Source organism: Paroedura picta, chromosome 12, assembly GCF_049243985.1.
Source record: "Paroedura picta isolate Pp20150507F chromosome 12, Ppicta_v3.0, whole genome shotgun sequence".
In the NCBI taxonomy this organism is placed as follows: domain Eukaryota; kingdom Metazoa; phylum Chordata; class Lepidosauria; order Squamata; family Gekkonidae; genus Paroedura; species Paroedura picta.
The window spans coordinates 24,948,514-24,970,771 of NC_135380.1; the positions used below are offsets into that span (position 1 = coordinate 24,948,514).

Genomic DNA, 22,258 nt, shown 5'->3' on the forward strand with positions numbered 1-22,258 from the left:
ATTCAGACATATAATTTAAATGCATGTAAATGAAACATCTGAATGCAGCCTGTGAGTTATTTATTCAGGCAAAACTGCCTTTGTTAAGCAGCATTGATGTAGTGCGGACTTCAAGGCTTGGCATAATCCCAAATTCATTCTGCTGCACTGAGATTCTTTAAAACATCTGGCAACTGGAGATGCCTTGCAGCCTAAGCAGATGTGGCACAGTATTGCAGAGAGGCCATTTCTAAACATTCCGAAAGCATATCTAAAAATAACAGGATTTTTTAAAAGGCAATAGAAAAAGCTTTTTAATTTTTTTCTTTAGTAGTTACAAGACTTTAGACATTTATTAATGAGCAGGATCTTTTCAAAGCTAGAGTTAAGGTTTCCTGCTGATGTTTCACGTTTTTGGAGCACAATCTGCACCTAATTGAAAGCAATTGTAGAACGTCTGGCTCCTTTCCAAGATCACATTCTGTTTTTGTAAGTAAAGCACTGCATGAGTACAGTATTCCAGAAGGTAACCAGGCCATATATCTCTGGCTCTCTGTATGAGGAATGTTGCAAAGGGCGAATATGTTCCTAGCCTCTAACTTGAAGCTTTTCCTATATGCAGTTCTGGGCACCGTATAGCCAGACGAATATTGCTAAGTTGGAAACTGGTTAGATGAAACCTACCAGGATGATAAATTATAAAGATACACACACACAAATAAAGACTCAAGGAGCTGTAGGTGCTTAGCTTAGAGGACAAAAAGAGAGGGTTAGTAGGGAGAAAGAATCTTGGCAGGTTAACAACATTTGCTTCCCAGATTTGTTGCTGAAAGAAGTTTGCAGATGAAAATAAAACCCACAGAGGCTTTGTTAAAGGTAAAAAAATATCATGGAGAACAAGAGAAGTTTGTGTCAACAAAAATCCCTCCCTATCAACCAGCTGATGGGCAGCAGGGAGGCAGGGCCTCCCAGCAGGTAGCCTTGCCCCAGGTCTGGTAGTTGAGGCAGCTTCAACTGATGTGAAGGCTCTCGGCTGGTGGTATCTCTGCTGTGGGACTGAAGGGGGAGGGAGGCCCCTTAAAAGGGAAGGAAGGATTTTACCTCGCCAAGACAGCCATCCCCTATAATGAGCTGGCAGGCAGGCTTCTAGGTCTGCCTCCATAAATGAGGGTTCGGGCAGCTGAGGAGGAGGGGGGTAGTGGTAATTGCTACTCATTGTGTGGGAGCAACCTTGGCTTGATGCTGAGAAGCCTCTGAAAGTCAGAATTGTCAATGGACTAGTGGTCTGGCTCGGTTTGAGGCTGTTTCGTGCGTTCATGACTCCTGTCATCACCCACCAGTCTCAAAATGTGGATTAATCTATACATGCATATGTGAAAGTGCCTGCAAACCTCATGTGTTCCAGGATTCGTGCAGCAATTACACGAGAGGTAATCCACATATGTTATGTGGTTAAAGGGGGCTTGGTTGGTTGGTTTTGTTTTGTCTTCTTTTGTCTTTTTTTAACTGTCTGGCTCTTTAAACCCAAATCCTTTTCTCTGAACTCCTGCCAAACCTAATTTTGCTTGCTAGCTGATCCCAAAAACCTGAGGACACCAGCAAGGAATGGCTGAGAGATATTAGATGGTCTCTAGAAGCTAATGGTCCATACCTGAGATTACATTTGGAAGCTGCTCAAAAAAGAATTCATTTTAAGAGCATTTGACTGACTTAGCAACATTGTTAGCATGATGGTTCCTACTGCGAGGTGACGTGTAATGAAGGACCGGCCCTGGGGAAGCTTGGCTTCTCAGGCTGATGAGTGAAAACGAGGTTTTGTTGGTGGGGGCTGCCCCGAGGCCTGCCCACCCTGGCCTTTCAAGCCTGTCATGGTCTCTGTTCTGAGCTCTGCGTGGTTGCATACCTTCAGCTTTTGGATCCTTAGTCATTTACACAGCATGCCAGCAATGATATTGACATGTGACCCAAAAGAACAGATGTGGAAACATAATTTAATAAGCATTTTCATAAATCTGTGGAGTTTTCAGTGTGTTCTAAACGTGTTGTGTCATTTAGCTTTACAATAACCCTGGGGATTAAAATGGCCCCCAAATAAACTGTGCCCAATAGTCTTGATGGTGAGTGTAGGCCTTCTCCTGTGCTGCTGCTTGCCTGGTCCAAGCTAATGGGCCTGCCCCTTGGCTTGGGTGGGACCCAGCTGGTCGTGATGCAGGAGGCGGTGATGGGTGGGCATATATGTGTCCTCACAGCTGGCTGGCCCTGTGCTCAGCTTCCCTTACAGTGTTTCCACTGGGGCTCAGCTTGCTGCCAGCAATCCTGCAGGATGACAGCCCTGGAATCTTCCAACTAAGTTGAAGGGCCAGTCAGACTTCGCACGGAGACATAATTGAGGGTAGTTTGGAAGCATGATGTAGATTTATCCCACTTTTGCCTCTGCTCATACAGGTTTGTCAGGGTTGTAGATGGTTTTTGTACAGTTTCAAGACTTGCTTGCTGAGAAAAGCTAGCAGGACAAGAAGTAATGTATTTATGGGCAAACAAAAAGCAGTCATGCCTCGGAGCTATTGCTTCCAGTTTCCTCAACCCCAATTGTCTGTTCCCATCTAAAAGGAGATTATTGAACTCCTCTTGTGGATTGGGATTAGGCTGAGATAAGGTGGCTTGTCTAAGGCTGCCAAGTTGGAGCTGTGACCTCTTGAGTGAAAAGTCTTCAGGGACAGATGCTGGGAAAGATGTTTCTCTGCCTTAGAACCTAGAGAGCTGTGGCCATCCCAGGTAGATGATGCCAAATTACGTGGACTAGTGGACCTATGCAGGTTTGTTGCTGTCTTGAGACGAACTGTGGACTTCTGAGCTCACATACTTCTAGTACAATATTAAACAGGACTGCAGTCTTTAAAATCCATCGAAGTTAGTGAGTTTAGATGGTTGTCGCTCCATTTTGCATTTCATTGTTAGCCACTGCAATTCTACTAGTGTCTATTGTGGCAAGAACAGAACAAGGGAGCTGCATTTCTTTTTTTAGAATTTCAGCAATGCAGGTGAGTGGGGATTCCAGATGGAATTTGCTTCCTTGGACATGCCCTGTTCTGCTTTTGTCTTTCAGTCTGATGGGACAATTCTGGCAATTGCCTTGCTGATTCTTTTCCTCCTGCTGGCGCTGGCTCTCCTGTGGTGGTTCTGGCCTCTGTGCTGCACTGTGGTAAGTCTTTTTCACCCGGCTCACACTTTGCTAGTGATTGTGCTGGCACCTCCATGAGTGTCTCACCACCAGTACCTCAAGATGAAAGAAAGCATACCCATTCCACTCCATAGGCTTTCCTTACCATCCATCTGAAGTGCCCACTTGTGTGGTTGAGGCCAAAGATGGTTTGCTCCCTACAATACATAATCCCAGCTGGTCAAGCAGTATCTGGCCTGTATCATCTTTAATCATCAGGCTGTAGGATGTTCTGCTCCCTCCTTGACCTTCTCCCTTCCAGGCACCAATCCCTTCCTCTGCTCATCTGTTTCTTTAGATCAGGGGTAGTCAAACTGCGGCCCTCCAGATGTCCATGGACTACAATTCCCATGAGCCCCTGCCAGCATTTGCGGCCCTCCAGATGTCCATGGACTACAATTCCCATGAGCCCCTGCCAGCATTTGCTGGCAGAGGCTCATGGGGATTGTAGTCCATGGACATCTGGAGGGCCGCAGTTTGACTACCCCTGCTTTAGATAGTTCCACGTGAAGATGCTTGTTGATGAATGATCTTTACCACACAATTGCTATTTATATCTTCCCCATCTCTTGTGGGGAAAGTCTTCTACTCCCGTCCTGCTCCGTCCCACCCACAAGGCACACCTGGTTCTTCCAAAGCTGGCCAGTGCTACGTCTGTTCTGCCTGTCTGCCACGGGTGTATTTGGACAGCCCATCCAATTTTTTTTTGTGAAGACAGAAATGTGTGTTTAAATCAGCTTCAGTCAGGTCTGCCTTCAGTTAAAAAAAATGCATATTGGTGGGGAGATGATCTTGGACACAGCAAAAAAGCAATGTGACGAATTCTAAAGGAAAATCTCCTCTACCTAAATCAGAACAAGTAGTTTAATAGAAAGATATTACATGGGTTTATTGGTCACATCTATTCTGAAAAGGGAAATTGCTGTTTAAGGAGCTGTAATGCCCATTTGATTAAATCATGGGTTTAATAATGAACATTGTGAGATAATTAACATTTTAATAATTAAAATTAAAATTATTAAACATTGTATGATTCAATGAGGTATTGCTGTGCTACTTGTTCCAGTAAAGGGCCACTGACCATAAAAAGGGAGATGAAAGGGTGGCAGCCCTCCTGTCCCCCCTTCCTACAGCTTTAGGTTTATAGTTTAGGCTGTAAAGGAAAGATTGGAGGTGGTTTGAAAGAGGGTTTTGTTCATCCCATTTTAACCTGTGGCCAAACAGGTCTGGCAATGTGTTTTTAGTATTTCTCAAACCTGTTTGATAAGAAACACTTGTGGGATGCATAAGATCTACAAGTGAACTATGAGAGCCTGTAGAAAGTAAAGCACAGTAGGTCTGCAACAAATTAGTAGGAATCTGCTTGCGGAGTTTTGTGCCTAAGACCTCTAGATGTGGAATTTGTAGCCAGGGAAGGGAAGGGCTGCTTTTCCAGTGCTGGAGATGAAGTTTGGGCAGAAGTTTGGGCACACTAAAAGAGTGTCCAGCCAAACCAAGGACTGCAGTGGGATATCTGTTCCAGGCACGATCTCTGAACTTGAAACAACTTCTACCCTTGTTTACATCATTGCAAATGAAAATTTTAATGGCTAAATGCCTTCTTTGAAGCCCATGAAATTAACTCCAGAGTTCAAGAGTTACTTGCAGGTGTTGTTATTTGGAGGAGAATCTTTAACATTTGGTAAGATAGTAACCAGGCCATGACAGAAAGGCCAAGGAAAATAACAGTGAAAGGAACTGCTGTAAACCTTAAACAATTTTCACATCTTCTCATTCTCCTCCCGTCCCTCGCCTTCTGTTGAGAATGGATGTAGACAATTATTTTGCTGCATTCGCAGTAAAATTCTGCTTAGTACTTGGGAAGATTGACCCAGATATCCTTCTGTCATATATTTTACTACACAACTGCAACAGAAAATTAGCTACCTGGTGGAGAGGGGGGAGCCTCATCCTGGGTTCAAACCGGTGACATGCATAGTATGGAAAGTTACTTCGACACATCCAAGGCTATGTGAATCCTATAGCAATAGTTACTCAGGAAAAGGACTGTAAAGGCTGAAGACGGAAGGGGTGGGAGATTCCACTTTCAGCTAATCCAAGCATTAACTTTGAAAGGAACAGGTTTCTATCCCTCAGTATACACTTAAAAATGTGTGACGAAGGCCTGCTGAGAATTCAGAAGCCCCAGGGGTTGCTGAGCTAGGCTTCCAGTGCTTGGAGGTAGGGCTACAGAACTTTGCAAAGATTGTCGCCCTGCAAAAATAAAACAACCATGTGGATAAAATAAGAGAAAACATTCGAAGTTGCATAGCTTGCCTAATTTACACAGCGCACAGAATCCAGCTTTACTGAGGAAAAAAGTTGCATTTTTTCAAGTTAAATTTTTTTGTTTGTTTTGGGTGAACTCACAGTCCAGATTCTGTCTATCTTAAAGATCAGATAAGAGGTTCTGTGGGGCCTGTAAAACAGAGCTCTTCTGCCAGGATTTTGGGTGGGGCCAGTAAACGACTCATGATACTACCTAAATGGGCCCTCCCTAACAACAGCCCATCCTATAGGTTGGAGGGAAACAGAAATCAAGATTTTTAGCTGATGCAGATTTGATGAAATGTTATCTATTTTCAGCTGTTTTAGGTATTTAAATTATTGTGTGTTTGATTGATGTAAACTGCCTCAACTAGATAACTAAAAATTTAAATATATGAGCCTATGAGCCTCTTGTGACGCAGAGTGGTAAGGCAGCAGACATGCTGTCTGAAAGCTCTGCCCATGAGGCTGGTAGTTCAATCCCAGCAGCCGGCTCAAGGTTGACTCAGCCTTCCATCCTTCCGAGGTCGGTAAAATGAGTACCCAGCTTGCTGGGGGGTAAACGGTAATGACTGGGGAAGGCACTGGCAAACCACCCCGTATTGAGTCTGCCATGAAAACGCTGGAGGGCGTCACTCCAAGGGTCAGACATGACTCGGTGCTTGCACAGGGGATACCTTTACCTTAAACATATGCCTTGTTGGAGGAAATGTACAGGTATCATCTAAGCAACCCACACTGTCCCCTGTGGAAGAATCACAGCTCTAAAAGGCATTTGAAGTCTGAAAAACAACCTGTGTGGAAAGAGTTGTCCCTCCTCTTCTCCACATCATGTGGTCTGAATATGGATTCAGTCTTCTGCAGCTGCTGTTTCTGGTGGGAAATTGTTGTAAAGACCCAGTCACAGGTTTTTGCCTGGTTTGAGCTTTGACTGTCAGTTTAGTGGGATCCAGAGTGGGCTTTTCCTTAATTAACACACATGCTTCGGTTTGAAAAGAAATTGCTCCCATCCCGTTCTGCTTGCAGATGAGATAAACTGTCAGTGACTTGAGACTGGGGGCAATAAATTAGACCCAATGCTTCAGTGGATGTGTGCCATAGATTCTTTTGGACCACTGGTCGTCTTGGCATCCATTCATCAACCCATGTTGATTCCAGATGTATCACTGTTATAACTCCCAAGCTGAAATATGGAAATCATCATTTAGAATACATAAAGGTCAGTCAGTGGTCAATCAGGAAATCATCTTTTTTGTGTTCTGACTTCGGCAGAATTCCTTTCCGCTTCTGAGCAGCTGGTTCTAAACAGGTGAATGTGCCAGGACTTGGGCGTATGAGGAAGGAGTTTCAGCTTTCCCCTCAGACCATTTTCCCAGCATGAAGCAGACTTTAGTGATGGTGCTATTAAGCCTTTGGGGAAACCCACATGTACCTCAGGGGACATGGGCTTCCTCCAAATAGTGGTCCCATGAGACTGTTTCAGGTTGAGAAAATGTAATTGGGGGAGGGGAGGCCCGAAGTCTCTATTCTGACACGTCCTGGGTATCGTTCACACAGGAATTGAGAAGCACTTGCAACTTGTGTGTCATTGTGTTACATTTGACCCAACTTGTCTACTTCCTAATGTACTATATAATTTGAGTTTAGAAGGGTTAAAAAGAGAGCACAGAGAAAGAAATGTAGAAAAAATAGTTTCTTGGTTAACTTGAATCCTAGAATGTCATAAGTTTCTGTCAGAATGGTGCCAGGTACATTTCTGATTTAGAGGTTATGATTAACCAAAGTTCAGTTATTGTTTCAAATGGCCAAACACCTCACAGTCGGTTTTCTGGAAGAAAACGTAACGGAAGAAGCATTTCCTGGAGATCCTTGTTACTCGTTCTATATTTCAGTTTGCCTCAAGGATTTTAAATTTTTGGAGAAAGTAGAGGAAAGTATTTAAACAAGCGAGGAGCAGGCTTGATTAATACAGAGGGTGAAGCCTGAGAGGAAACACAGGCCCTCAGCTCCAACCCCAAGGAGCAATTAAGATATAACTTACACATTTTCCCATCAGTATGGAGGAAATATAATGAGGCTCAAAATTCTTCAACCGCCACCCATTCCAGTGGGGGAGATAAAGGCTGGCACCAATCCTCCATCCTATTAGGATGTTCTCCAATTCTTAAAAGAGGAGAAAGAATTACAATAATGAGAAATCATCTGAGTGAAATGCTCGTGATGGAATTAGAATGACGTCTGTTGTAGCTCTGATGGCCAAACCCATCAGAATCCACTGGGAAGTTTTCCAGCACAAACTCTATAAAAATGAACCACAGGAGAACTTGATAGTGGACACTTTCTAGGGTAAAATCCAATAATACTGAGGGTGGGCCTGTAGTTTTCTTGCAGTGCATTCCTATGCAGAGTTACTCCAGTCTAAGTCCATTGAAATCAATGGACTTCAACTGTAGGCGCTTCACGTAGGATCTAATTGTCAGAGCTTTAAACCTCTGTTTTGACATCACTGTGGTTTTATTTTGAGAGAAGCTGTTTGTTTCTGCAAACGGATTTAATCTCGGCATTCTGAAGCTAAATAGGCAAGTCATTTTGAGGCAACACCTACTGAATTTGGCCCTACTTAACTGTCTAATGAATGACGATCAAATGTGCTGGGCTTTTGTGGACCACATTCCTTATGGAGTGGTGGTGGCTATCCGTATTTTGGGTGAAAGAAAGAAGCCTCCTTTCAGTCTCAGTTCCCATCTGTGCAGGGATGGACGTTGCATATTAAATGAAGTTGGCTGCATGCATATATTTCCTCTTGGAGCAGAATTTTAAATCTAAACATTAGACTACAACTACCATGGCCAAAAACTTGGATGTAGACATATCTGTAACAAATGAGGGGTCCTGGAAGACCCTGGGAAGTGGAGGAAGAGCCTGAGAAAGCAACTATTGAAACAAACCCTTGCAGGGACTTAACTTGCAGGCAAAGGAGAGGAAGTAGCCCAGCCAACTAGCTCTTGAGAATGTTTCCTTGTTGATGTCTTCAGATACTGAAGTTTCCTCCTTTGAAAGTCCATCTGCTCCAAGTACTCTATCTTTGCCCTTACACCATTCTTACAGACCCATTTTGCTAGAACACATACTTCAGAAGCAGAGCTCTGAGGCCTGAGCCAGACAAGACTCTGGGAGCTCGATGTACAGAGCTCCTGGTATTTCTTTCCTTTCAGGTAGCTTGGACATGGTGGTCTCAATATCACTGTGGTCCCAGTACATTGCCTATTGAAAAGACAAACAAAAGACAAACAAAAAAAAGACAAACAAGGCTGCGAGATCCATGTACAGGAACCTCAGCTTATAATTTGTTTTGGCCTGAAAGCTGCTGTTCCGCAGGAATGCAGGTTCTAAAGCACCTATGTCCTTACAGATAAGGGTAGTCAACCTGTGGTCCTCCAGATGTCCATGGACTACAATTCCCATGAGCCCCTGCCAGCATTTGCTGGCAGGGGCTTATGGGAATTGTAGTTCATGAACATCTGGAGGACCACAGGTTGACTACCCCTGCTTACAGACATACTTCTCTCTTGTAGGATCACTGTATTCTGTTGTCTACTAAAAGATAGACTAGAACTTAACCTATATCATCTCAGTAATCATCACAGACCTGCTGCTACTTTGATCAAGGTCACTGGACCAAAAATGATACCGGGCATGTGCTGGGCATACTGTTCAGGTTTCTGAAAGTGAGTGGTCAGTTCCTGCAGAAGTCCAGGAGATAGCTGAGCAAAAGTTTCCAGCATTCAAGAGGTGCACTGTCAGGGTTACACAGCTCCTTAACCCTTTGTAACACAAGTTAAAGTTGGGCAACACTGTAAAAAATGCTCAGTGGATTATGGAAAACAAGGGGAAATATGCAAATCCTCAATTTGCATCATTTATACAGGTTGCAAAAATCATCTGTTTTCTGGGACATAAATTGGGTTTCTTAGAGCCAGACTAAATGTGGTGTTTGGCATGAGACAAGTCTGAGGTTCCCCCAGCCTGACTTTGATTATGTCACAGACAAATGTGACATGTGGGGAACAAGAGTCCCAAGCATAGCCAGGGCCCAGTTCCACACCTGCATCCCCACAGGGAGTGTTTCTTTTCAGGGGAATGGTGCAGGGTGAAGCCCTTCTCCAAGGTGTCATAGTTGAGCCCAATCGGGTTCTGGTGCATTTTTTAATTTTGTTTCCTGCATGTACCATTTGGCTGTGACACAATCGGGTCAGGGAAGCCCCAGAAGCGACATGTGCAAAATGTCATGTCTAGTTTGTTCCTTAGATGCAGAACTTTACGTACTGGCTTTGGTTCACTAAACATACAGCCTTGGAAATGAACCACCTGCTCACACTACAGCGTGTGAGGCGGATGGGTATCTGTGCATGAAAAAAGAAATGCTATGCCATGTGTGTCCTTCACTTTACAGGATAAGGATTTTGAAAAGGTTCTGGGCTCAGGGGAGATGCTGGAGGTGCCTCTCTGTTCCAGCTTTCCTGCTGGAGGGCCTTCTGTTGCTCTTGGAGAGAAGAGCGGCAACGTTTGCCAGCTGCTTGCTAAGCTGGAGATGCAAAGTTCTGCGTGAAATAACAGCCTCACCCCACATCAGCTCTGTTCCTATGACAAAAGTGCTGCCAATGGAGATTTAAAAAAAAAAATCTTACCCATGTTGCCTGCTTCTTTCCCCAAATGCTGGAGGGACCCCTTCACTGTGCAGGCATTTTATTACTGAGTTTGTGGGGAGAGATGCATCTATTAAAACGATGGACCGAATACAGCTCCCTTGTGTTGATGAGGAAACAGCAGCATGGCTCTGGTGGGGATGAGCGTTTGGTACTACAACTCACTCCAGAGCCACAAGAGCCCAGCTTCCTGATTGTATGTGAAAGTTGGGAGAACCATACACACCACCCCAGCCTCCTTGGAGAAAAGGTGGGGGAAATGTGGCAAATAGAACTGAGCATCTATATCAGGGGTAGGCAAACTGTGGCCCTCCAGATGTCCATGGACTACAATTCCCAGGAACCCCTGCCAGCTCCTGGGAATTGTAGTCCATGGACTTCTGGAGGGCCACAGTTTGACTACCCCTGATCTATATAGTATGTTTAGACGGTTCCAAGTGCTTCAACTTACCCAAGTAATTCTTAAACCCCCCCTTGTAAGGTCAGGCAATATCTTATTGACCTAAGAGCCAGAGTGTCAGGGACAGTGGCTTATATAATGATTTTTGTGGCTAAGGTAAGATTTGAACAGTCTGGCCTTACCAATGCCTTAGTGTGAGCTGTGACGTTTTAGTGGAGAAGGAAGATCACTATGCACCTGCTTAGAGGTTCTTTGTTACTATCCCACATGCTCTAGGGATAAACCCTGGCTTTGTTTAAATCATGCCTGGAATACAGGACCCTCTATTGATTAATGACTAGCATCCTGGATTTTGCCTGGAGAAAGCTGGGTGTTAATTACCACACAACCACGAAGTTCCCAAGGTGACATTGGGCCATTTATTCTCTCTTAGATGAGCCTCTCTTGCAGAAGAACTGGAGTGATAAAGGGAGCAGGGAATACCTTTGTACTACCGAGAACTCCCTGGGTATAAGGCTGTAGACCAGCGGCCCTGACATTAACCTTCTGTGCTTATTGTTTATTCCTTCTAGATTATTAAAGAGCCACCCCCACCCCCTGAGGAAGACAGTGAGGTAAGAGTCTTTTGCAGCATTCTGTTGTGGTTTTGTGTGTTGTTACTACTGTTTTTTTTTTAATTATTCCTTTGTGCCTTGAGATACACTTCTTTTTCTCAAACCCACCCCATATTTTGTTCAGAACTAGCCCAAGGATTTGGGGAGCCCACTGCCCACCTGCCTCACTCCCTTCCTCCCAGGAAAACATCATCCACTGTCCTCATCCCTGCAACATGGTTGAGGGGAAAAGGCAGAGGGCCCACCAAGTTGCCTCCTAATTACCAGGTCATGGCAGCAACAGGGATGGTTGGTGCCCATTCACCTCTGTTGTCCCGCTAGGGTTGCCGGCTCTGGAATGGGAAATCCTTGGAGATTTGGGGAAAGGGCAGGTTTTGTGGAGGGGAGTGTCTTCAACAGGGTATAATATCATTGAATCCACCCTCCAAAGCAGCTGTTTCATTCACGAGCTCATCTCTGTGGTCTGGAGACCAAAGCTCACCTGTGGAAAGAAAATAGTACATTTGCACAGAACAGGGTGGGCTTGTTCTCAAACGGCCCACTCTGCTAGTAAAATATTGCGTATACTTTCAACCATTGACAAAATTCGCCTTGTTGGCAGCCAATGAAACCGTGTATCACTCAAAGACAGAGCAACTCAGTAAAACAATAAATTCAAAGAGCATTTGAATCCCCTAAGTCAGTGGTCCCTAACCTTTTTATCACCGGGGTCTGGTCAACGCTTGACAATTTTACTGAGGCCCGGGGGAGTAGTCTTTTGCCGAGGAACGACGATGCCTGAGCCCCTGCTCCACTTGCTTTCCCGCTGGCACCACTGACTTTCCACCACCCATTGGGGGCGCTGTCAGCAGCAGCTGTGCAGTGCCATGCCGAGGGGGAGCCCCAGCCATGGCGGCCGCTGGAGAGCACCAAAGGTGAGCCGGCGGCAGAGTGGCAGGGCAGCCCCCGAGGCGGCAGCCGGGGAGGAGGATGAGGAGGAGCCGCAGCCAGGTACCGACTGATCCACGGACCGGGACCAGTCTCCGGACCGGGGGTTGGGGACCACTGCCCTAAGTGATTGACAGCTACAGACAGGCCCTAAGTGATTGACAGTGACAGACAGGCCTAAGTGCAACAAGGTTAAAGCACGTTGCTCTCCTCGCTTTTCCGGCAGCGAGTGAGGAACACAAAGTAGGCAGGAAAGGCGAGACAGCTCTAAGGTCTGGAGTGCCGTTGAGGCGTGATAAACTATAGTGCTTTGCCATCTAGTGGGAATCACGCTATTTTGAACAATGTGTGGAGAAGCCCTCAGAGTTGACAAGACTTCGCAGCATATCATGCCTGACTTCAATAAACATAGGACAATGTAACTGTACATCTGAGATGGTTTCTATTGCTCAAGACACACAAGAACAATTTCTTTCAATCCAGGGAATACCTTTAAGCCTTCCTGTGTATTTGGCTCTTGGGAGTGAATTACATCTTGCCCAAAGAATTAAACTTCTGTCTTTGGGATTTTTTATAGTAACAATAGTGACCTTGATGAACCAGAGGTCTGGATCAATAGAAGGCATGTTTGTTGGCATTGGCAAGGGATTGTTATTGTGGGTTTTTAATTCGGTGTTTTCTTTTTGTTTTAATTGAGTTGGTTATAAGGCACTGTAAGTCTGTGATCAGGGAAAGCATCTTAAGTAAACAGTGTTAGGGTTATTCATGTGTGATTTTAGTCTCCATAGAGAACCCCCCCCCCTCCTGTAGTAATTATAGCATACTGTAAGATAGCGTTCAACCACATTGCAATCTGTCCTTTGTCATGTGTTGAGAATCAGCTAGGTTTTCACAAGGACTGTATGCTTGTGACTGAACACTTCTCTGGAGCTGTCAGATTTTGCTCTGAATCCTGAACCCAAATCTTGATTACAGCCTGACTTAAGCTTCCGCCCCAAGCTGAGAACGTTGGTTTGTTTTGGGTGAGAATGAAATGACCAAACAAAGGAATGGGTCTCCTGCCAGTGAATCTCATTTGCTGCCCTGATTTCAGTTCTCAGTTCTCTTGAGTCTGTAGGGATCTGCCCACATGGCAGTAGGGCCAAGCCACCCACCAGCCCATAATTGAATAATCTGATGTAATCTTGCCCACATTATAGAAATACAAGGATAGACTACAAAGTCTTGGATGGCCTGAGTACTTAGCAGCATGGCTGTAGTTTAGAAAAGGTGATTATTACCTCTGCAAAGAGAAGTGGCTGTTTGCAAAATCTCAGCCGTCGTCTTCTTTGAGAAACTGAGCTCCTACAAGCCATTGCTCAAGGGTCAGACCTCAGGCATTGGTGATGTTGGCCTGGTTTGATCCTTTGTGCCGTAACCCCCTCCCCTTGCACCGGGGTTTCATAATTAAAGACCAAGAGGCATTGAAATAGGCACATTAGCCCATAATCTATACCACGTCCTAATCTCAGTTTTCGTCTATAATAAAGGGGTCAAGCGTTTGGTGATGTTGTAACATTACAACATTGTTGTAATAGATTGTTATAATGTTATAGATCACTTCAATAACCTAGCTATTTTGAATAGCCTGGAAAAAGCCACAGAGGGTGGTGGAAAGGAGTGTGTGTGTGTTTGTGAACATCCATGTGGATGTTCATGAACATCCAGTTGCCACTGTGAGTATATCTGCATTCACAGCAGCATTGATAGCCACACCCAGAAACATCTCTGTGGGGAGCAGTCATTATGAAAGTCTCCTTTCACAACAGCTTCTTTATATTGAAGAGCTGTTTTTTGTGCCCCACTTTTTACTACCTGAAGGAGTCGGTTTACGATTGCCTACCCTCCCTCTCCCCACATCATGACACCCTGTGAGGTAGGAGGGGGTGAGAGAGCTCTGAGAGAACTGTGACTGGTCCAAGGTCATTCAGCTGGCTGCATGGGGAGGAGTAGAGAATCCAACCTGGTTCTCCAAATTAGAGGCTACCGTTATTAACGACTCCACCAAAATGACTCTTAGGAATTTATTTTGAGGCAGTGATCAAGATGCTTGTTTTTAATTCATAGTTCCCAGAAATTGTGAGTTGGAAGAACAATTGCTTGGTGGAGAACGTCACACTTTACAGTCAGGGCCTGCCAGATTCTGATACCCAAGAAAGGACTAATCACCTTGTTTTTCCTTGCTTTTCCTTAAACAATATGGTCCTTTTGGTCACAGCCTTAAGTCTAAAACTAATCTTATAATTAGAATGGTAAAACTTAATAAACTCACTTGTAATTCTCTTCCTGGATAACGTATGAATTTAAAAGCAAATTCTGGCCGGCTCTGGTTCAGAAGTAAGACAAAGTACGCTGTTGGATTTAACATACGAGTCAGAACAAACCCCAGTAGTTTGTTCTTGAACAGTAGCTCTTAATACAGTTCCTTATCTTCACAGTTGACCGCAGTCATTGTCCAGTGCATCTCTCCCCCTTCCCAAGTGCACACAGGCAAGCAAACACACACACACACACACACACACGTTTATGTTACCGTGATAGCAGATTTGTAATCCGCTTTTCACAACTGGAAGAGGGCAAGGTGATTCATTCCCCCATGTGTGTGTCCGGTTTCACAGAAGAGACTTGGCAGAATTTCTTCTCCACTGCAAAGTTGCTGGTGTAGCTTTTATCAGCATTCAGTAATCTTTTCCAGATTGTTTCCTCTATTCTCGTCTTGCAGGATCTCATTGGCAGATATTTTGAACTAAACCTGAGCACAAATTGCTGAGCTTAATGAAACAGGAAACATATTATTATTATCCACAAATCCTCCCACGTCTCATAGTATGGGTAGCATTGCACAGGGCTAGTAACCCCTTTCCTCCCTCTCCTTTTGCTAATAACCCTGGCCTAATGCCTCTGTTGTAGAGAAAGCAGGAGAAGAGAGAAAGATCTTACTGGCCCAGCCAGGAGTCTGAAGGGGAGATTGTGTGGCTTGTAAGGAGTCCCAAACGTTATCGGGAACAGAAGAGAGCAGATTCTGAGCCTGGAAGATGAGGATCTGGTGGCGGGAATTATACAATTGAGGACTTAACCATATATTATGCTTCATACAGCCCCACCGCAGGTCCTGTTGTGTAAACATGCTCTGGGAGTTCCTTGCTGAAAGATTCGCAGATGTATTGGGGCCTGATTTGTATTTGAAATGCAGCTTGTGAAGAGAAACAACCCACCCCCTTTTCGCATGCAATTTTCCAGACTGAAAACTATCTTGAGGAGCCAGCGTTTGGCCCACTGGGGACATTTGCATGTCACCCATCAATACATATAAGTTTCCTTAGTGGGGCAAATAGCAGCCCCTTGAAGCCATTTCAGGTCAGGAATTTGGCATGAAGGGAGACTTAAGTCCCCTCTCCCTGTATGCCATCTTGTCAAGTCCCCCCTATTGTAAGGTGCCCCATACCGCAGTCTGGTTCCGGGAGACTGGGAAAAATCTGGGACAATTCATGCTGACATTCAAACCAAGTTGTTGTTTAATTGAATTTAAAGTTCACATTTTAACTATCTGTATATCTGAATGGAAAAATGTTGTACACACCGCTGAGACATCTCGGTGAAAGGAGGGTATAAAAATTAAATAAATAAAATAAATAAATCCAACTTGGGCCCTGCAGACCTGGGAATTAAGCTTCAACAGAAAACTGGCAGGACACGTATGGTTTGAAAGGATGTGGGATGGACCTCTGGACAAGTGTAGCATTTCATTAGACCAGCCTTTCTCAACTTTTTTTTATTTTAACCATTGAGAAACCCTGAAATATTCCTCAGGCTTTGAGAAACCTCAGAAGGGGTGCGATCGTGCAGAGTGTGGTTGAGAACCATAGCTGTGTGTATCTCAAGACACATAACTCATCCGAGGCCCCTCCCCCTCCCACTTTGTGGGGGGTCAACATGTCCATATATGGTCATATCACCTGATTAATTTTTAACGGATTTTTAAAAAATAATTAACTCCCATCCATTTGGGAAACCCTTCCAGGGGTGTCAGGAAAAAAAATCAGGGTTTCACAAAACCCTGGTTGAGAAAGCCTGAGATAGACCTTCGGTTAGAGCAGTGTGAACTGGAGAAGCAATCTGATTAAAACTATAGGGTCATGTGCTTGGATATCTGAAGAAGAAGGCGGGTTGGTTTTTATACCCCGCTTTTCACTACCTGAAGGGGTCTCAAAGCAGCTTACAATCACTTTCCCTTCATCGCCTCACAACAGACACCCTGTGTGGTAGAAAGGATTAGGAAAGCTTTAAGAGAAACTGCTCTGTGAGAACAGCTCTAATAAACAGGACAGTGACTAGCCCAAAGTCACCCAAGATGGCTGCATGTGGAGGAGTGGGGAATCAAAACCGGGTCTCCAGGTTAGAAGCCACTATTCTTAACTACTACACCAAGCCAGCTTTCTCTTATCAGTATTTTAGAGCTATATTCTGGATTTGGATACACATTAGAGAATCCCTATCCTGAATATCCCTGTGAGTATCTAGGAATGTCCATGGGTGGCATTATTTGTGCTAGCATATACCCTAGCTTTGAGTGCAGTGTTAGCTGAAGAAAAAGATGTCCAAGCATGTGCTGCAAGGGCTGTTGATGGCCACTGTCTCTGATGGCTTCATGCTCTGATGCTGATGGTCTTGAGAGCATCTCTCTGGCCATTGATGGAAACAGGATGCTGGAATAGATGGGCCTTGCCTTGATCCAGAAGCGCTTGTCCAATGTTCCTGGAACTCAGTATTCGTAACACCACTGCTTTCATCCCCCCCTCCCCCCAAAAAAGAATCTGGAAAGCGTGTAAATGGTGGAGAGTAAAATGGTGGAGAGTAAAAAACAGTTCTCTTAAGAGTAAATCTTATCCAGTACAGTTTGGTCAGTCACGAGAGTAAATGAGCTGAGATTGTTGTTTAAACTCTTCCCAATACATTTCAGTCCAGCACGAATGATTATCCCATGTGTTCGAAATAGTCCCTGGTGACCAAATTTGCTCTGTGTTTCCCAGATATGATGCGCCTTCAGATCAGGAGGGATGAAGTCCAAATTTGAAATGCAGGACATGTTCCAAATTTGTAATGCAGAATTTGGGAACGGGGGGAGGGTTGTTATGATGTTACTTACAGTGGCAGATCTCTGGCTCCAAAAATGTACCCAGTTTTTAAAAAGAAAAGAAATCCTGATTGCAAATGACATAATCCTGTTCCCTCTTCCTGTTCCCACCACAGACACCCTGTGAGGTAGGTGAGGTTAAGAGAGTACTGAGAGAACTGTGACCGGACCAAGATCACCCAGCTGGCATCCCTGGTCACAAAAAGGCTATGTAATAATGAATCCTTCCCTTTTCCAAAGAAGTGCGAAATAAATGGTGGGGTCCATTCAAGTTCACAAACAACAACAACAATGAAAGAAATGCCGAAGCATCAGTACGGGAATTCTTTTTGCAGAACATGAGTTGTAAGCCCACTGCATGGAAAAGGTCTGGGTGACCTTGGGCCAGTCATATACTTTCCGCTTAACCAACCTCACAGAATCGTTGGGAGGATAAAATGGGGCTGAGGAAAAGGATCTAAACCGTTCTGAATCCCCATGGTGGGAGAAGGTCAGGTTATAAATGAAATTCTTAACACTTTGTTGCTTACCTTATATTTGGGCAACAGCTTCCTGGGCAGAGAATGTCCGGGGCCTGTCCAGGCTGTCCGGACTCTGCTTCCGGTCCCTGGAGGCCAATCAAAAGATATACAGCTTGCTGTGCGCCTCCTGATTGGCTAGCCCCACTGAGGCCCACCCGCCACAAACCCAGCAATGCCATTTACCTCCATTTGGCAACTGGACATCACTGTGGACAGAGGTGGGTTTTCGGGAAGCTCCCAGGGACTGAGGGTCAAAGTACCTGAATGCCCCAGCCTGGCAAAGCCTCATAAGGCCGTGGCAGGCCTTTTGCATTCAGGGGCGAGGGGGGCTAAGGGACATGCCTGCCCCAGCCTGGTGAAGCCTTGGAGGCCATTCCTCCCTCACTCCCCACCACCCCGTAGATCCCCATGGAGAGCAGCAGAGCCAGCTGCAGTGCTTCAGGGGGCTGGGAAAGGTGCTGGCCATTCCCCCTCTCTCCCTGCCACCCCCCAGAGCCCTCTGGAGCACCTCGGAGGCAGCCACAGGGATTTGCTAATTGCTAAGTAAAATGATTCAATCTGGGACAGCCCATTGGCATAAGTGGCTTATCCCAGGTGGCTGGTATAATGCTGCCAGATCTTAGCTAAATCCAGAACCCCTTCGAAGGGCGAGATAGTGAAATCAATAGAGAGAGAAGACATTCTGTAATGGAGGGTTGCATGAGATGTAAGAAGTCCTGTAGGGCAGGGGTAGTCAACCTGTGTTCCTCCAGATGTTCATGGACTTCAATTCCCATGAGCCCCTGCCAGCGTTTGCTGGGAATTGTAGTCTATTGACACCTGGAGAACCGCAGGTTGACTACCCCTGCTGTATGGTTTCAGAGACAAGGTGCTCAGCCCCTTCTCTGGGGGGGGAGGTGCAGCCATTAGTAAGAAGCCCACCCGCCTCCTCCTGTGCCTTCAGCCGGAGTCATTATTTGGAGCCTTTTCTGGAATGGAGCTAAATAGGACCATTGGCTAACTGCTGCAGATATCTAGTTTCAGTTGCAGATACTGACATTGGTCTTTGGAGGACCTAAGTGAGCTTTCCGCTGCCTAAAGTTAGTCTTTTCCTTATTGTGAAGAAGAGGGGACAGGGAGCACCACCTTCTTTTACACTGAAAGACTCCTCTTTTGCTTCTCGTAGCCACAAAATTTGCCAGCGTCTTCTTTCCAAATGTTTCCTTTGTTCATGTTGCAAAAATGGAGTCTGTAAACACATTTCAAAGAGTCTGATCCTGTTGTGGGATTGTGCGATTCTTCTTGTGTTTTCTTTCTCTACGGTTTTGTCGTTTTGTGCCTGTGTACCCTTTTCTGTTCTGGCCCACTGGCTCCTCCTGCCTTGAATCTTAAATGGCTCGCCCAGCTTTTAAGAGCCTGCGGAGAGTTTCTTAAGCTTTGGTATTTCCTGTTGTGCGAAGGCCGGGCTGTGCATTAACAAAGCGAGGAGCGAAGGGAAAGAGAGACACAGAAAGAACTGCTGAAGGAAAATATTTGGATGGCTTTGATCCCAGATTTCAAGCAAAAAAAAAAATCCCTGCAGAAAATTCCATGCAGGGAGAATATCTTTAGTTGCCATGATGGATCTCTACAGCTTTAGCTCGAATGAAAGAGAAACTAGCAGAGGAGGAACGCAGACTGTCTCCTGGCAGCAGAGTCCCCTACAAGCTCCTTTACTTACATATTTTATTCTGCGCTTAATTTTTTCAACCTCCCTGGGATAGCTCAAGTTAGCCTGATCTTGTCAGATCTCAGAAGCTAAGCAACGTTTGAATGTCTTTTGCCTTGAACCTTATAGGGTCATCATAACTCAGTTGTGGCTTGATGGCAAAACACAAACTAACAAAATTCTTCAAATACAGTGCTGAACCAGGAATAGGGGCAAGCGCCTCTGTCTGGGTCCTTCAGATGTTGCAAGGGATAGGGAGCTGATTTAGCACTCCAGGGGTGCTTTCTCACACGGTAACTAATGCAGTTTCAATCCACTTCAGTGGCTGTTTGCAAGTGGATTTTGCAATTTAACACAGTAAAGCCAGTTGCAAAGTACATTATTTGGGGCCTTTTCGCACGGGGATCTTTGTTGCAAATTGTTTGCGGAATGAAAAATCGCCATTCAAAATAGTGGAATTCGTCGTTATGCATACCTGCCTTTGTAGTGGAATCAGTTGCGCTTTTTAGCGTTTCCCACAGGCTTCCGGTCTCGGCAGAAATCGCTAGAAAGGAAGCGCTATTGCCGAGCTCATCCCGCCCCTGGCCGTCAAGCAGCCAATGGGCAGCCGTTAGCATGCTCCCAAACAGCCCCTTTCCCTTTAAGAAAGGTTTAAAAAAAAAAAAAACAGACCCATAGCAACGAATCTAGGTAGATTCGTTGCAACAGAGAGACCCATCCAGCTGCCTAATGTGAGCTGTCGTTTGATTGTATGATCGTTGGCACGCTGCCTCGAGTGATAAAAAAAAATCCCCCCCCCCTCTCACGGGCCCGATTTTCGGCTGAATTAATGTGTAAAAAATAAAGGGACTTTATTTCAGCAAACGGGCTTTTATGTGGTTTGTGCTTAGTGACTAAAGGTGAAGGACTGAAGCCAGGGAAGCCTCTAAACAGAAAGAGGCTCGCTGGTGCGTTTATCCCCGCTCGCTCGGAGAAAAAAAAATGGCGATCGCTTCGCCGGAAGTTTGGAGGAGAGAGCCAGGGGGAGGGACTTTGAAGAACCCGCAACAATGGTAACGCACAGGTCTTTAGCGCTATTGTTGCAGTTTGGTTGCAGGAGTGTATCGCTATCCGGAGGGTGAATCCACTTTTCTGGATTCCCCTGAAAGCGCTACAACGAAGCGCTTTTTGCGGGTCGGTTTCAGGATTGTTGCAGATTGTCTACGACGTCGTGGGTTATGGCAAATTAGTAGCGTTTCCAATTAGCAACCATTGTGCTATTTTGAAGCCGTGCGAAATGGCCCTGAGTGTTCGTCAATATACCTTCTACACATTCACAAGTTACAGTGAATGCACATGAAATCCACATTCAGTGTACACTTGAGTTTTCTTTATAGATGGGTCGAGTAATGCATTTATAGCTTAACTCATGATTTAAACACCCCTTCATCCATGTACTGGCCCCACAGTTTCTTTTGTTGAGTGAATAGTCATCAGATATTTTTGACAAACAGGTATATACATGTACATGCATGTTGTCTGTGCATTTACTGCAATATGTGAATCGGGCTATATTTTATGTATGTTCACTATATGTGAACAGTTCTGCCACCTAATCTGGGAGAGAAATTTCAGGAAGCAACACACAAGCAACAGTTTGTTTTGGAAATTTCCCCTCTCTCATGAAACAAGATCTCCATTGGCTGGGTATGCTGTACCCTGCCCTTTTTATTTTCTCTGATGAATACATACTGGAGAGATATTTCTAATGTTTCTTCCTTCAGCCTTCATATATAAATGCAACTCCCTGGCCTCAAGTTTATGTATCTTGGAGATAACTGACTGCATTCCATGCTGGCGGCTAGGATAAGGAAGTTGGGAACAGCTTCTGAACTAGCTTGAAAGGCCTGGATGTTAATTTTGCCTCCTGCAGCTTTAAGAGGAGAAATGGCCCTCTGCAACGCTCAACATCTTACTGAAATAATATGATCCTGTGTTGAATTCTGAGTGTTTTCATCGCTTCTTGGTCTTTGATCAAGTGCACTGTTCGTATAGCCATAGCATACTCATGTTTTTTTTTAATTCTCTTATGCCCAACATAGTTCTGTCACCAGTACTCCGAGGCTGAATCCATTCTTCAAGGAGCAAAACTAAACAGGATAACAAGATTTTATTCTAACATGAACTTCAAAGACTGGATGAATGTTTCTGACGAAGCAGACCCACACATGATAATCCTATTTTAAAGATGTGTACAGGATCCTTCTTTGTTTGATGTATGTAGGACAGATGATAGCCATATTCAAAGGAAGCAATGAGAGCCAGTGTGATGGAACGGTTGGAGTGCTGACAAGAATCAGAAAAGGCCTGATTTGAATCCCTGTTTTGCCATGGAGGGTAACCATAGGCCTGTCACATTCTCCCAGCCGGACCTATCTCTCAGGGTCGTTGCTGTGAGGATAAGGTAGAGGAAGGCAGAACAACGTGATAGCCACGTCAGGTTCCCATCAGGGAGAAAGAGGGTGTAAACAAGCATTAAGCATTGTCTCTTTAAATACCAGAAAACAAGGCAGAGTCTTGTTTTCATGCCCTCCTTGTCAGCATCTCATTGGATCTTGCTGGCCTCTGATGGAAATAGACAGGGCACTGGTTGAATTTTGGTCTAACCTCACACCATTCTTCTATTCTTAAAGTTTAAAATGTTTTTAAGAGCAAAAACTTAAAGCAACATTTTCTACCAATGCA

General features: G+C 44.9%; 1 protein-coding gene across 1 annotated transcript in view; it reads left to right on the forward strand.

Annotated features, from left to right (window-relative positions):
• Positions 1 to 22,258, forward strand: part of ANTXR1 (ANTXR cell adhesion molecule 1) — a 124,258-nt gene that overhangs the window by 73,801 nt on the left and 28,199 nt on the right. Inside the window, exons 13-14 of the mRNA XM_077304932.1 lie at positions 3,086 to 3,181; positions 11,185 to 11,226. Coding sequence (XP_077161047.1) covers positions 3,086 to 3,181; positions 11,185 to 11,226 — 138 coding nt within the window. The remainder of the gene's footprint in view (positions 1 to 3,085; positions 3,182 to 11,184; positions 11,227 to 22,258) is intronic.